Here is a 16,083-nt window from a genome sequence, read left to right on the forward strand (position 1 = left end):
TCTTCCTAAAACCCTTTGCCTCTGACATGGTGTTTTGTCCCCCTCCAATGGTGCTTGTACCTTACTGCATGCTTGCTGGTGGGTTTGGCTACTGGGACCAAAACCACGTGTTCAAGCGGCCAAAGTGGCATTTTCTCCCCATGACTGCAGATGTGGTCTGGGTCTGTTCAAGAGCTTCACAATGAACTTGCATTTCCCCTTGTTTTTCCTACCAGGATGTCCGGAGGAGACATGGCCAAACCCCTCCTGGGCCATCGGAGCACGGAGGGTGACCCCCACATCACGCCTGCGTCCGGCCGCACCATCGCGGTGCTGGGGAGCGGGGACTTTGCGCGGTCGTTGGCCGTGCGCCTGGTGTGCTCCGGGTTCAAGGTGGTGGTCGGCAGCCGCAACCCGAAGCGCAAAGCCGGCCTCTTCCCTTCTGCAGCAGAAGTCACCTTCCAGGCTGACGCGGTGAAAAAGACAGATGTAGTTTTTGTGGCGGTTTTCAGGGAACATTACTCCCCCCTCTGTGACCTGGCTGATGTGCTGGCAGGCAAGATCCTGGTGGATGTTAGTAACAACACCGAGATCAACCATCACAAAGAATCCAACGCTGAGTATTTGGCTTCCCTGTTCCCAGCCTCCACCGTGGTCAAGGGCTTTAATGTGGTTTCTGCATGGACGCTGCAGTCAGGCGCCAGGGATGGAAATAAGCAGGTATTGTTTTCTTCTGACAAGGGCCAAATCCCCACTGTTTCATCCACTGAGGTCTGGCAGCATCAGCTTAGGCTCCAGGAAAAGGAATCTGAGTGCTGGCTGTGACATCCAGGGACCACCCCATAGCTTCTGCATTTCTTTGCTCAGAAATGAAGTACCCCCATTTACTTCACACTTTGTAGTCTTTGCAGCCTCTGCCCAAGTGAAAAGTATCATTTAATTAATTATCTAGACAGAGCCAGGAAAACAAACTGGTGCAGCACACATGAAAGGAAACCTGTCCAGCAGAAAGGTCTTTGGCAGCCGTGGTAGATCCCCATCAGAAAGCCTGCCAGGAAGCATGATGCTCAGTGGAATAACGTAGGCTTCCTTTAGCACAGCATCCCTCCCAGCCCACTCATTCCCAGGAGCCTGATCGCTCTTTGTCCTGTGTGTATCTTTCTGTTCATTGCAGGTGCTGATTTGCTCAAATAACCAAGAAGCCAAGCGCACCGTAGCAGAAATTGCTCAAGTCATGGGATTCACCCCTGTGGACATGGGCTGCATGTCGTCAGCTCGTGAGATCGAGAACATTCCCCTGCGCCTCTTGCCAGCCTGGAAAATCCCCATCTTTTTGGCTCTGGGGCTCTTTCTTTGTTTCTTCACTTACAACCTGGTCCGGCAGGTCATCCACCCTTACATCAGGGAGCAAAAGAACAAATTCTACAAGATCCCCATCGAGGTGGTCAACACAACGCTGCCGTGTGTGGCCTATGTCATGCTGTCCCTTGTCTACCTGCCCGGGGTGCTGGCCTCCTGCTCGCAGCTCTACTACGGCACCAAATACAGGCGCTTCCCAGATTGGCTTGACCAGTGGCTCCAGCACCGAAAGCAGATTGGGCTCCTCAGCTTCTTCTGCGCGGCTTTGCATGCCATGTACAGCTTCTGCCTGCCCATGCGCCGCTCCCACCGCTACCAGTTAATCGAGACAGCTGTCAAGCAGGTAATGTGGGTACTTGTCAGGTCGGCACCTGTAGTAATCTTCTACTCACATCCAGATGTTGGGTAGCTGCACACCCCGTACCAGGGATGCGCCCACCGGAGCTGAGCACCAGCCATCCTAGCAGAGTGTTGCTGTGCATTTACAGCCAGGACCAGGGCTAGGGTCAAGTTCCCCCATGCCACTGCTCCCCTGAAGCACAGACAAGCCTGTGAAACCAGCCTTGCCCAGCACCTGGTGTGTCTGAGACTAGGGCAGAGGCAGGAAAAATGCTAGGAGGGGAGAAATCCAGTGGTGGGGGGAGCAGAGGTCCCCTCAACTTTTCTCCCTAGATGCTGGGACATCCCTGTGTGCTCGCACTGGCCTTCACAGTAGGTGCCTGCTGGAGTGACCAAGTCATAACCCAGAGGGTTTGTGTTTGTAGAAGGTGTCTCCTCATCACAACGTGCCTCCAGGAGTTTAACAAAATGATGGTGAAGAACTGGTCATAGTCTAAGAGAAGGAGGAAATGGAAAAGGACTTTATTGCCATAGTGAGGTTCTCAGCAGTGCTTATCCAGAGTGAGATTGCTGCCTTCAGGTAATCCAGCCAGCTCTGTAACTGGGCAGTGTCATGGGAAAATGGGAACCTGGTCAAGGAGCTGCCCCACACCCAGTCTGCTTCTGCGCTGGGATATCTGCCCGAGCGTTTCCAAATGCTTGTCTCAGCAGAGCAGAGGGAAGGGGCCATGGGGGCAGGGGGGAGCAGGACGGGTAGTTTCAGCAGCAGCGCCTGTTCAGAGCATCCATCAGACAACATCCCCAGCCTTAGCTCCAGCCTTGAGCAGGTCCTTCTCGATTGCCACAGTCGCACATTAATCTCGGGCAAGCATCCTGTGTTCATTTCCCCTCTGCCTCCTGTTTTCTAGCAACATCTTTGTTTAGTAAATTAAACCCATTTAATGGGCTAAAGAGGACAGTTCTAAATGTTCCTCTTTGCCATGCAGCATAAAAACCATCTTCCCTTCCATTAGCATGAACAATTTCCCCCCTAAATGCACTTAAAATGAAGGTTATTAGGAGACTACTGCATATTCAAGCATCTGTATTTGTTTTCATGGCTTTAAACTGACTTCTTGTTGTCATTATCTTTCCAAATGCGACTTTGGGGCTTGCTGCTGTGGTTATGGGCTGTGGGAGCTGAGAGCATTGAGCAGTTCTTCCCAGCAGGCTTCAGACCAGGTCTAGCTTTGGCCAAATGGCGGTGGGATAAAAGGGCATTTCCACACCTCCCAAACAGGCCCATAGTGCTGGAGGTGTGAACATGATTCACGCAGAAAGCCTGCTTCCAGCACCAAAATACAGATAAAATTCAGTTCCTCTATTCCTAAGCACTCCATTTTAACAAACCTTCATTGTCATGCCAGGCTGTGGAGAAGAAGATGAATATCTGGGTAGAGGAGGAAGTCTGGAGGATGGAAATTTATATCTCTGTTGGAATAATTGCCCTGGGCTTGCTGTCGTTACTTGCCATCACTTCACTTCCATCCATCGCAAACTCTCTCAACTGGAGGGAATTCAGTTTCATCCAGGTAAAGTTGACATTTGCCGATGCCAGAGAGTGATTGTGCAGTCAGGGTCAGGCCGTCACGCAGGGGTTGCAGAGGGCAGAGGTTGACCTGCTGTCCCAGCACGGCACCTGCAAGCTGTGCACCACTGTTGGGGGCAAACCCCACCACTGCACAGCTGTCTGGGCACCCTGGAGCCATGGACCCCTGCCTGGGAGGTGACACAGAGTGGTGATGGCAGGGCAGGGGGATGTGGTGTGTCCCGGCGGACCGTGCTGCTCGTCCAGTCTGCGGAGGGTGCTGCTGTCTCGGGGGGAAAGGAAGATGTATTGTGTCATGGGCATCCACGTGAGGATTAGCAGCAGACTTTGCAGGAGGGAGTCTTTAATCATGGAATCATGGAATCACAGAATGGTTTGGGTTGGAAAGGACCTTAAAGATCATCCAGTTCCAACCCCCCTGCCATGGGCAGGGACACCTCCCACTCCCCCAGGTCGCTCAAAGCCTCATCCAGCCTGGCCTTGAACCCCTCCAGGGATGGGGCATCCACAGCTTCTCTGGGCAACCTGGGACACTGCCTCACCACCCTCACAGTGAAAAATTTATTCCTAATATCTAATCTAAATCTGCCCTTTTTCCAGCTTGAGACTGTTATCCCTTGTCCCATCCCTATGCTCCCAGATAAAGAGTGCCTCCCCATTTCTCCTGTAGCCCCCTTTAAGTACTGAAAGGCCACTATAAGGTCCCCCCGGAGCCTTTCTGTTCTCCAGGCTGAACAGCCCCAACTTAGTCTGTCGTCATAGGGGAGGTGCTCCAGCCCTCTGGATCATCTTCATGGCTCTCCTCTGGACCCACTGCAACAGATCTATGTCTTTGATGAAGTCCTTTCTCACCCTGCATTTAGCAGCATTAGAGACCCTGATTAAATCACAGCCTGGGCTTTGCCTGCATGACCCCACCTGCAGAGTCCTCCTTTGCCCCTCGCCCTGTGCCCAGGAGCAGCGCTGCCGTTCGTAGCTAAAAACCCGCTGTAGTCACTCAAGGTAGAAAGGCAGAAAGCCTTGGGGTCATTTTGAGAGGACAGGGTTGTTCCCTTCCGTGGGCAAATCCCCCTTGGAGCTGGTCACTTGTGTTGGAGCCGCTGCAGAGAGTTTGCACCAGGCTGGGGAGGGCAGGCGGGTAATCCGGCATGGCAACAGCTGGCTGCAGGATGCAGGTCTGCTCTTGCATTTCGGGGAGAGTGAACTTCTGAAAAGTCAACAGTTAGGAAAGCACGTGGGAGGACAGTGCAGGGGAAGGTCAGGTTTGGCAGAGCTTGCATGCACCCAAATATTGAATAGACAGGTTCGAAAAGCGCTAGACTGAGCTATAAAAATGCCAGAGCTGAAGAAGCACAGAGAACTGAAAAGTCCATGTCTGATTCTAAAAAGTGAATTAGGAGTGTAATTTTTCTTTCTCCAAAGTCATTCAGTGATTTAGGGGCCTTCTTCCCACCTGCAGCCACATCCAGGCTCCTAAGGGACAAATTTCCCATAGCGACCTGAGAGCACCGTGTGGGACACTCACCAGCCCCAGACTCGGGGGCTGCAGCGCTCTCAGGGATGTGCTCAGAGCCAGGCTTAAGGCTAACTAACAGGGATAGCAGGGAATGAACTTGCAAGTATTCCTTGCACTTTACAGCTCAGTTTGAGGCTAAATTCTGCAAATTGCACTCACCATGTCACTGTCGTGTCCCATAGCCCTAAAACCCCTTGTTACAACATCACTGCTGCACAGCGGGCACCAGTCCTGCTGCAGTGACCCACATGGCACCCTGACACGCATGAGCCCCCGTGGGACCCCATCACCCAGCATCTCCCCTGTGGAGCCTGCCCCGCACATCACAACTAACCCTTCAAAAGGGGAGGGCAGGGTTCAAGGGCGTGGAGGTGAATATCTGTCATCCAGCCTCTCCTGTTGAATCTTGCCAGCGGCATATAAATAATTCAGTATTCATTAGAGCGGGAGTTTGAAGCCTGCTTCCCCCACGAGTGCCCCGATCACCAAACGAGCAAGTCAGTTTGTCTTTTTTCCTCTCTTGCTGTGGGCTAGCGAGTAATTATTTACACTGAGTAGAAAAGCCTCACCAGGAGAGCTTGACCCCAAGAGATCGTCCCTCGGGGAGAAGGGAGACCTGGCTTTAAACCTCTCTTTCGGGTTGGACAACGGGAGCATATTAATTCTCGTTGCCGTGTCTCAGGGGAGGGCTGCAGCTGCTGGGACACTGGATAAATCAATCTGGCTTAGGCACCTCATACCAGGAATCCCCAATGAAGGGAAGTATCTCCTTGCAGTCTGGGAGGAGGCTCTGAAACCCCCTGTATTTCCCTCTGGCTCCCCAGGCAGCCCTGCAGCTCTCCCAGACTGTGCTGGAGCTGTGTCCAACATTGTCACGGCAGGTTGGGCTGCCGTCTCCTGCCAGTGCGTGTGACACGACTGTCGCTTCTGCCCTTTGGGACCCCTTCCCGCATCTTTCTAAGGGTATGTCAGCACTGGGACCAGATAAATACATGATGCTCAGTTCCAAAATAGCTCTTGGCTGCCCCGCATGGGAACTGGCTGGCTTCGCTCATGGAAAGATACTCTCACATATTTCTGTCCGCGTGGGATAAGGCGTGACAGCGCGACACGAGCTGATCATATGCAGGAGAGCGGCACGGCTGGTATTGTGCCCTACTGTGGAAATACCATGTAAAAAGAGCAGGTGACTGATCTCTTAGCACGTTAGCATCCATTTTTTTTTTTTTTAATTAGGACTCTTTTAAATTATATACTCTTCGATAAGTTGGTGATGCCTTACTTGAGAAAATAAAGAGCAGATACAGCTCCTGCTGCCAGGCTCCAGAGATTAATATTCATGCAGCACAATGTGATCCTCCATGAATTAATGCACAGCAGCACAATGTAAACACAAGGGGTGAAGCGCGAGGCTGCTTTCTCAAATATTTGGGATGTCTGGCACTTGAACCTTTTGCAGTGCATCAGAGGCATCGTGGCTTCCCGTGCCTGGCAAGAGTGAAAGATGGGGAAAACAGGGAGCGCAGCCGCCCCAGCCACATCTCCCAGAAAACGCAGCAATTCGTTGTCATATCAGTTGGACTGGCTGGTGTGTTTGAGAGTTGCTGTACCAACAGCCAGATTTCAGAGAGGGCTGGGGCATCTGACAAATGCAGGAGCCACTTTAGTCCCTTCCTTACCTGCAGCTTCCCAGGTCTGACATTTTCCAGCAGCAGCGTGTGCACCTGTGTTAGTGTCATGGGGTACTGCCACGCTCTTAAAATACACATCTGTGCACGATGGGCTGAAAATCCCATATGGATTGTTACTAAGGTTTCATTAAAAAATAAAGTTATTTTTTATAGTAGTTCCTGGACATATACAAATTTCAATTAAACGGTTAAATTGGGTACACAGTTCCCCTATATGTCCAGTTTTGATTAACAGAAAAAATACAGGATCTAGAAAGTGGATAACAGGAATGATTCATAAGTAATTCAACTTATAGGAGACATTTTTAATGTTCCCCAGTGATTTACAAATCAACTCTAATTGGCCAAGAAGGAAAAATGTGTATGATTGCCTTTGCCTTCCCACCCTGAGGAGTCCTCCTGGAATTTGAAGGTTGGATTGACCTGGTTTCTTTCTTAGCTCATGTATTGCAAGATGCAAAGAATCTGTCACTAGACCTTTTCTAACCCTCCTGTCGATGAAGTGTGAGCCAGAGCCACTTTCAGGGAGCTAATGACGTCACGGGACTGATGGCAGCAGAAGTCAGAAGCATATTTGGGTCAGGAAGGGACTGTTTGCTTTGGACGCTGCCCAGACGTTTCTAAATGAGCCGCATGCGACGGAATCACCTTCACAGCTGCATTACAGGGAGCCTCGCAGACACCAAGGCAATGAGGGAGATACAAGAGTTAATACAGCACAGAAAATAGATGCAAAGCCTGCATTAGGAAGATACCATCATCATGCAGCCATCTTCCAGAGGGCTTTAGCATAGGTGGTGGCCCCATATTCCCAATGCTGTGACAGTAGAAAAAAAAAAAAACCCTGCCACTGTTGAAAATAAAAAACCCCCAAGAGCTTCATAGCCAGGAACTGCATGGAGAGGATAAATGAGAACAGAGCTTCAACGCTCGGTGCAGTATCAGGGCTAAGCCCCGGCGGGGTGCTCAGCAGGCTCTGCGTTGTGCCATACCGAGGATATATTGAGCTGTATAGACTGAGCGAAGCTGGGATCAGCACAACCTTTGTCTTTCATGCACTTATCAACCAGCCTCTAACCGGCTGACGGTTTGTCTGGTGGGTGCAGCCGTGGGGCTCCCCCAGGTCCTTCAGCCAGCTGACAGCGCTGGGACCCCCCCAGGCACCCTGCTCTGCCCCAGCACCCCAGCTCTCACAGACAGCCCCGGGTTTGTGTTAGCTGTGGATCAGCCCATTGCTGTGCTCTGAGGAGCCGACAGCTCTGTTTCCAGCTGCCACACGCTTATCCACACATTTTTTGCCAATTATTAGCTTTTTTGCTTCATGTGCCTCACCTGCAAAGATGGGTCACAAAGCACCTGCAATGGTTTGTCACCTTTTTCCTGCTAATTTCTGCTCCTGCTTTCTCCTGGTACCAGCAGCAGCTGAAAGAGAAACTGTAGAGGAACAAACTAATTATCTCCAGCTCCGACATCTCTGCTGTGCACATTGCTGGGGCTGACTCCGAAAGCATGCTCCTCTGCCCAGCGCACATAGCAGCTGCTGCCCTTAGACTTCATCTGTCCCCTTTCCCCCTGCCCTGCCAGATGAGTCTCAAGCTGGTACTTCCAACCTTTTGCCACCCAGGGATTTTTTTGCCTGTTGGAGAGAAGCTCAGAGTTGGGAAATGAGGGATGAGCCATGGGTTGGGTCCTGCTGTTAGGTTCAGCTGCACTGATGGCATATTCCAGCAAACTGCTCCTTCATTTTCCAGGTGAAACCAATCTTGATCCTGTTTGGGTTTGCTGCTTGTTACCACTTTGGCTTAGGAATCAGATGTGCTTTCTGGTATGAAGGGCAGCTGTCCCTGATCAAAAGGACGGTGTGGAGATGCATGCAGGGCTGAGGTTCAGTCCACAGGCCTGCTCCTGACTCCTGGCATGACCTTTAGTAACATTCAGAGAAGAGTTCCCTACCTTAGCAGGGCACCATAGGGGTGAAATCTTTGTAGGACACAGTGACACCCACATGACTGTCTGATAGATGCTGTAAAAGCGAAGTACCTAGAGCTGGTAGCACGTTTTAGAGCTCTCCTGCCCTGCCCTGCCTTTAAATAGTTTCCCAGCAATCAAAAACAGGAAGGGATGCTTTGAGTAGTTTTCCAGCTGAGATTATTTTTTTCAAGATAAAATTATGAGTCCTTCCTCCTGTCTTACCCTGGTCCCTTATTTCCCTGCTGTGTCCTCTTGTGGACATACCTTCAGGAAGACCATGTTTTTTGCTGATCCCGGACTTGCCACACCAAGCCAGATATTTTGACTTGTAAAGGCTTCCTTCCCTAAGTTAGGGACATCAGCAGCAAAATTTTTCCTATCTAGGCATCTGGAAGTTTGGTTATTGCAGGCTTAGACCAAGCAATCAAAGTAGGGCAGCAGAGCAACATGCTACACCCATGCTTTTCTTTGAAAATCCATCAGCAAAGACTTGCATTTGGGATGCCCCCAGGAGTGAGTGCCTGGCTCCTGCCGAGTGCCAGCAGGCAGGCAGAGGTGACAAGCTGGGGAACCTGATGCAGGCAGGAAGCCACCAGTGAGGGGACCACAGTTTAGAACCCCTCTTGAGAGCAACCCTCAGATGGAGCTGGAAATACTGAGCAAAATGCTTGGGAGCCATCATCTCAGCTGAAAATGGGGGAAGTTCTGGTCTGCAGAACAGGGACTGGGTCCTTGCTGCCTCCCCAAGTGGGTAAGGGGCTCTTGACTCCCCATTTCAAGGGCTTAGTCCATCATACAGCCTGATGGTCTGGCTCACGAACCAACACAGATCTCTAGGACAAGGAAACCCTTTGGGGCTGTTGCTCGCCTCTGACCAGAGCACTTCTGTCTCCATAATCTCATTTTCCTGTAGATGATGGTGCTTCCCTGAAGGTGTCTTTGCTTTGTGCAAAGCTACAGCTTCACTGACTCCTGACAGTGCCAACTGTGGATCCAGAGCGACGATGCTGATGCTTTTTGCCAGCCATGGACGGGCAGGCAGCAGAGCTGGCAGCTGCAGCTTGGGAGGAGCGTGTGTGAGATGCCCGCGGTGACGGGCTCGGCAGGGGCTGGAGGCTGTGGCTTCGCACGGGGCAGGAGCCCACCCCTCAACCGAGTTGGCAGCATTTTGTAGGAAACTCCTGCTGAGTTTCTAATATCACACTTAACCTCTGATTAGAAAAAGAAAAATGCAGTCTGGCATGCTACCCAGGAAAGGTTTCCAGTCGTATTTTATTCTGCCTAAGAAACAGAGGAATACTCGTTGCTTTCTCTGTGCTATGTACACTTACAGGACAGAGAAAAAAAAAAAAAAAAAAAGGAAAATAGCCAGACACAAGGTCCCCTGCTAACTGGTGTGTGTTCCTCTTCCTTTTAGTCCACCATTGGATTTGTTGCCTTGGTGATCAGCACCCTGCACACGCTCACGTACGGATGGTCGCGGGCCTTCGATGAGAACCAGTACAAATTCTACCTGCCTCCGACCTACACCCTCACGCTGCTCGTGCCATGTACTGTCATCCTAGCAAAAGTCGTCTTCAATTTGCCCTGCATCCAGCAAAGACTTCTGCGAATCAGGAGGGGCTGGGAGAAGGGGAGATACGTGAAGTTTGTTCTGCCCAGTGCAACAGGGGAATATTCAAGTGGGGAAACCTCGAGCAATGTCTAGCAGAGCCCCGGTTGTGACAAAGGATTTCAAAGCACTATCAACATTTCTATAAAGGTGTTTCTTTTTCTTAAATATATGTATGTTTTGGTATGATTGTATTGTGGGTAAATAATAAAATTTGGTGACTTTAGAAAATGGATGACCTTGAAACTAGTTTAGGCAGTAGTAGTTAAATTATACTGCTGGTGTTGCCTTAAAAATGAGTGTGAAAGCCGAGCTAGCAGCACTGATATACGTGGGAAACTGATGGACTCTGTCAGTCAGATCAGTCACTTGAGGTGCTGGCTGCCATCTCCCAGATCAGTATTTCTCGGTTGCTTCCATAGTTACCCTCAGAAATTTCAATGCCTTTTTTTTTTAATGCCTTTTTTTTTTTTTTTAAATACGAAGTAGCACAAATTTTCTGGGCTTATAGAGCAGAGATATCCTGTCTTTTGAGCATCTGGAAAAACCAAGGCAGTGAGGTTTAGAAGGATGAATTGTCTCTGGTTTTGGTCTCATCAATGAGCTCTATGGACAAGCTAGAACAGCAATATCCATGTCATGTGGAGTCTGCAGATTTTACTAACAGCATCTAAACCTGACAGTGAGTCCAAGTACCCCTGTTTTCTCGAATACAGACAGTGCTTCTGTCCTGTGAGCTGTGCTTGCTGCACACTTATAAGCTGCAGAAACAAAGCACCTTTTCCAGCAGTGTAAAAGCATTTGAAGAGAAGGACATGCCTAACATCACACATCTGGTCCGACTGCTGTTTCTGAGGTGACACCTGCTCCTGCTGTATGTTCTGTTTTACTAAGCCAAAGTTTTAGGCAGTATTTGCTGGAAATAGAACAAAGATAAATGTCAGAAAGACCTGCTGCTTCACAGGATTGCATGGAGAAAACCAAGGCCTTCCAGTTGGCCTTACATCGAATAATAGAGCGAAGCTTTTAGAAATCATTGTCACCTGAGCACATCCATTTACGCAGACAAAACAGCATCTCAAAACCCACGGGTTTCACCAGCAGTAATAAAGATCTCTGAACGTTCTTGCAAAGGGATCAGTAGGTCTTGACCACAACATGAAAATCCAGCAGTTGTACATTTCGGACACAGTCCGTCATTGCCTTGCATCTTCAAAAGTCACTCGCTGGATCAAAAAGTAGGTATCAAATGCTCTTCTGACTTCACACCTGCGTTGGACAAGGCACAGGGCAATGAGGATTTCTGTCCTAATTTCATTTTTCACCTGTCACTTTCTATCCTTTCAAGCTCTTGCTCTTTATCAGAATAAATCTTTAGGTTTTGGACATCCAAATCACCAAACAGAGACTGGACAGCCATTCACAAAGCTCATTTAAAAGCAAGCAGTCAGGATGACACAAGGAGACTACCTCAGCGAGGTCAGGGAAAGGGACATGGCTGGAATAGTCTCATTTTCCTAGAGTTAAGTCAAAGACACCACTCCGTGTTCAGTATTGCTTTGAAAATCAACCGCTGTCAGCATCAAATGAGGTACGGTTTGTGGGACAGGAAAGTGCTTGTTCCTAGACCAGTTAATGTAAATGGGGGGGAAGAATTATCAGCTTTGGGGCGCATAAGCCCTTCTACAAGCCAACATTGCTTCTATAACCTGGATGATTTCTACACAGATGGATCTTAAGAATTTCCTGTTTAGCCTCAAAAAACTGCAGTGAGTAATGTTCTCCAAATATTGCTCACGGTGCCAGTGATTACATTGAGGGATTTCAATTCTTGCCTAAGGCTTACAGTAAAGTCTCCATACAACACTTCTTGTCACTGAATAGAAAGAAATCGGTATGAAGGTAATGTCCAGTTTTCATAATCAGATTTTTTTTTGGGTTTTTTTGTTTGTTTGTTTGTTTTGGCAACACAGGGAATGTACCATTCTTTCCCACTGTCCCCTTCAGTAAGCTGCAGTTATTCAGGTTTCCCCATCCACCTCCGCAATCAAACCCAGATCAGCACCTGATCAAATCACTCCCCAAGCAGATTAATTAACCGGCACTGTTTATTTGTGGTTGAATGGTGGGTTAAGTTTCCACATAGATTTGAGACAGTTTCACCTGAGTATAATTCCACCAATTCCAGTTTAACTCATCCTCAAGGGAAAAACTGGATCCAGCAAGCTTGTTCTTTTAGTCTTCTCTTCCAGTTCAGCATCAAGCAAAGTCAACATAAAATCACCAGTTTACACATTTTCTGGTTACAATAGTGCATTACAGTGCCTCTTTTTCCCCCCTAAGCTTCTTTTCACATCCTTAGGTCAAGCAAGACTACTGCCTGGTGGCAAAAAAAAAAAAAACAAAAAAAAACACCTTAGGAGGCAGGGAAAGAACATTACACAGGCTTGCAGGCTTTGTCTTCAAGGGGAAAGGTGTGGGTTTATTGTGAGTTGCTGCAAGGTTCAAAACTCACCTTTCTGCCCAGCAGAAGTAAGGTTTGCACCTTTGCTTTGTTTTTGTGACTTTCACGCGCACATACCCTTTCCCATCGATGGCAAAGGGACAGTTTTCGGGAGCAGAAGCAGGGTCAGGCAGCCAGACCTACCCGAGGACCTGGCTCCGTTAGCGTGTCAGCACAGTGCTTTTCAGATGGACACAAGCCCAGATGGACCGACGAGCCAGCTCAAACTACCCGCAGCTACTGCAGCCCCACAGCATCTAAAAAAAGGCTGGGCAAGTATCTCCGGGTAATGCCTGTGCCAACATACCATCCAGCCAGTCGCCATCCCTTTTAAAGACTGAAACCAATTCCTATAAACACAGAACAGCATTTCAGATGGTGCCCTCTGCAGGCGTCTGGTCCTTAAAACCTTTGACACAACAGTTTGAGTAATTTCTTCTGATTCTGAGACGCTGAAAAGTAGTTTGAGGAATTTTTCAGTTATCTTTTCCCTATGCATTTTTTTTATATGGATAGGGGGTTCAGCATGGTCAGCTTAAAATTTAACAATTAACTGGTTTTGTACTTTGAGTGTCTCTCTGTATATATGTACACACACACATATATATATATAATTGCAGAATATATAGCTGGAATGTAAATTCTTTTTATTTTCTGTATTGCCTACTATGTGCCTCTGGGACATGTAAGAACCAACTGAAAAGCTGTAAGAGTAAGGCCAGTTTTAATCACTGGTATCTGTAATTATATAAAAGATTTTCTGAACAGGTCTATATAATTATAGCAGAACTTGTTTGCATCTTTTTTCACTCCTCCTAAACAATACCATTACTTTAATGGCAGTAGTAAAGTAGTCTGATTATCCATAATTTAATCACTAGTAAATAAAACCCGCTCCAGACAGCGGCTGTTAGAGTCTCATTATCAAGGTAATAAGTGAAAATGATCATTGATGTGGACCATGGTGCCAGGGCCTCAATTACAGAGTTCCTATCGATGTGGGAGGGCACAAGTGTGTACAGACATACATTTCATTACAAGGGGGCAGTGATACTACACAGCAGTTGTAGCACAGGATCACACAAGCTTAATTCACTAAACAAAAAGTGCTGTTGATAAAGCGTTCGAGAAAGAGGGAGTTATGAATGAGGGTTTATGGGACTGGAAAGAAAAAGAGAGTTTTAATACTGTCAATTTGTTCTCTATTTCTTAAATCACTTTTTCATAGAAGTGGCATGCTAGATCAACCAACTTCTGGAACTGCAGCATTGCATTTTAATGAGCTAATCTGTAAGTTGATTTAATGAGTTCATTTAAATTCCTGTGCTGAAGATTAACCTCTGCAGGTACAGTCCTCTCACTCCTTCTGTTTTATAATACAAGGCTTTTAACAGTACAATTGGTTTTTTGTTCTTCAGGGATTTACTTACAAAATGATATATCAAACTACAGTTAAATCTTTAGGCGGATGCACTTCCTTCAGCACCTCTATGTAATGTATGTCCAGTCTCTCCAAGACGGCCAGCGCAGCTGCATGACCTGCAGCAGAAGTCTGGTGTTACCCTTGAGCTCCAAATTTCACGCACTGAGCTGGTGGGAAGTGTGGACAGCGCCTCAGGTTTGAGGAACGAGATTTGTTACACTAGGACAGTTTTCTTTTATCTGGCTGTTGTGCCTTAATAAGCAGCATCAGTTTTACAGAATTTCTGCATGAGGTTTTTTAGTGCAAGTCAGAAAAGCTGAGCATACAATACACAGCAGGAAGATACCATCTGCGATTAGGGACAGCTCTTGTTAGCAGAGCATGTGCAGCACTTTCATCATCAAAGGCTAAAAATAACTGTTGTGTGTGGCCAGTCAGGAGGATCGCGTATTACAAGCCATAGTATGACAGGAATCTCCCAAAGACTTCAAGTCACACATCAGCCTAGAAAGATAATCTGCTTTAGATTTAGAAACCTCAGCGCTGGAGGATCCACTGCAGCTGCTGTTCAGCTGGTTAGTTACTCTTGTTATGGTTTCCCATATCTGATCAGCAATTAGCCAGCCTCAGCTGCTGCTGTATGCCAGCCTGCTGCCTTGACGAGCCAGCTACCCTCAGATGTTGGGTTTAAGTAGCTGTCTCGTTCAGCACTCTAGAAAACTAAGTTGCTTCAAGTTAAATTTCCACAAAACCTGATTTATTTGATTGGGAGGGGATGGGGCAGGGGAGTAGTGTGAAGAAATGGCCATGATACTAACTGCTAGGATAGAAGGCTTTCATTTCTAGATTGCTGCTTTGACCCTAAAACCAACTGATGGCCTCCAGTTGGATGGACACAAATACATGCAATAGAGCCCAAGATGCAGCCTCAAAGTAGTGTAAAAAACAGACCCGATACCACACCTTCCATTGTAAAAATCTCGGTTCACTTAAGAAAAAGGGGTTTCTCAAACTGGCCTTAAAGAATACATTCCCTGGGCTTCAGGTTAGAAAGCATAAACTTTCCCAAGATGTGGAATGACAGCAGACAGCGGCAGTTCTTACAGTACTTGCTGACATTCCTGGTACAAAACACTGTAAGTCATCTGCCACAGAGCAGAAATGGACATACAAACATAAATTCTTACATTAATCTGTCCTACTGAACTGTTGAATGTATTCACTGCCAATTGAAACTCCCACTCTTCTGGCTAGCTGCTTTTGGCCCACTACAAAGGAAAGCACCTATTGCTGTCAGAGACGGGATGATACCAAACAAAAGGTACAATCTATATCTGATAAAAAAAAATCATATCTACAGGAAGATAAAAGCTCTATGTGCCATCCTTTCCCACTGTTATCATCAGCCCAAACACCCACCTCTCCTCTCAGCTACCTGCCATGCATGCCATGCTTCAAGACAAGGTCCTGGTCCCCAGCGAAGCAGACCTGGGTGCTGTGCAGAAGGAAGAGAAGTGAGAATAAAACCTCCCACACAACCTGCACCACCATGCTGCTGCACGCATGCACACAGTAGTCTGCTGCTGCAGACAGCATGAGACTGCACAGCTGCAATCTCCCATTGTGAACAGTGTTTGAGGGTGATAGTGATGGTTTGGAATCAAAAAGCAGTTCTCACACACACCAAGCTGTGGTAAACCCCTAGCATGACACCAGTGCTACAATGCTAGAAGGAAGGAACTAAAGAAGCAGCCCAAAACAGAAGGAAGGAAGAATTTAGGTCACCCAGGCTCTACCCGTCACTTCCCTTGCTTCGATAGTCTCTCTGGCATCTGCAAGGTGCACAAGAAAAGCGACGGGAATCTCGGCAGAAAGCTCCTTCACACCTTGTCCCTGTGCAGCAATTCAAATTTACACTTTTAACAGGCAGCATCTATGCACACTTCAATCACTGACAGCATAAAGCTGTGCACACTGCTTGGGTTTGGGCTCCCAAACTCATACCCCATCTCAGCTTATCACAGCTCAGAAAGCATGTCCCAGGGAGCGCAGTGCCAGGCTCTGCTCAGCCCTTGCACTGCAAGGAAGAAGGAGTAGGAGCT

The 16,083-nt window shown here is 48.0% G+C and overlaps 1 protein-coding gene across 2 annotated transcripts; it reads left to right on the plus strand.

Moving 5' to 3' along the window:
• Window positions 1–216: 216 nt before the first annotated feature.
• Window positions 217–10,206, plus strand: STEAP3 (STEAP family member 3, metalloreductase). Of its 2 annotated transcripts, none has more exons than XM_010072545.1 (4): window positions 217–699; window positions 1,154–1,681; window positions 3,084–3,248; window positions 9,861–10,206. In XM_010072545.1, exons 1-4 carry the CDS (start codon window positions 217–219, stop codon window positions 10,149–10,151), a joined length of 1,467 nt encoding a protein of 488 aa, XP_010070847.1. In that variant the 3' UTR covers window positions 10,152–10,206. The 2 variants fall into 2 exon arrangements, with proteins under 2 accessions (XP_010070847.1, XP_010070923.1); XM_010072621.1 differs by having other exon boundaries at window positions 221–699; window positions 1,154–1,690; window positions 3,093–3,248; window positions 9,861–10,151.
• Window positions 10,207–16,083: the final 5,877 nt, after the last annotated feature.

Source organism: Pterocles gutturalis, unplaced genomic scaffold, assembly GCF_000699245.1.
Source record: "Pterocles gutturalis isolate BGI_N339 unplaced genomic scaffold, ASM69924v1 scaffold2561, whole genome shotgun sequence".
In the NCBI taxonomy this organism is placed as follows: Eukaryota; Metazoa; Chordata; class Aves; order Pterocliformes; family Pteroclidae; genus Pterocles; species Pterocles gutturalis.

Excerpts from the sequence above, each read along its gene's own strand:
- STEAP3 (XM_010072545.1), top strand. The coding sequence starts at position 217 with ATGTCCGGAGGAGACATGGCCAAACCCCTCCTGGGCCATCGGAGCACG. Across the intron at positions 700-1,153 it reads CCAGGGATGGAAATAAGCAG|GTGCTGATTTGCTCAAATAA; the intron begins GTATTGTTTTCT and ends TGTTCATTGCAG. Across the intron at positions 3,249-9,860 it reads GGGAATTCAGTTTCATCCAG|TCCACCATTGGATTTGTTGC; the intron begins GTAAAGTTGACA and ends TCTTCCTTTTAG.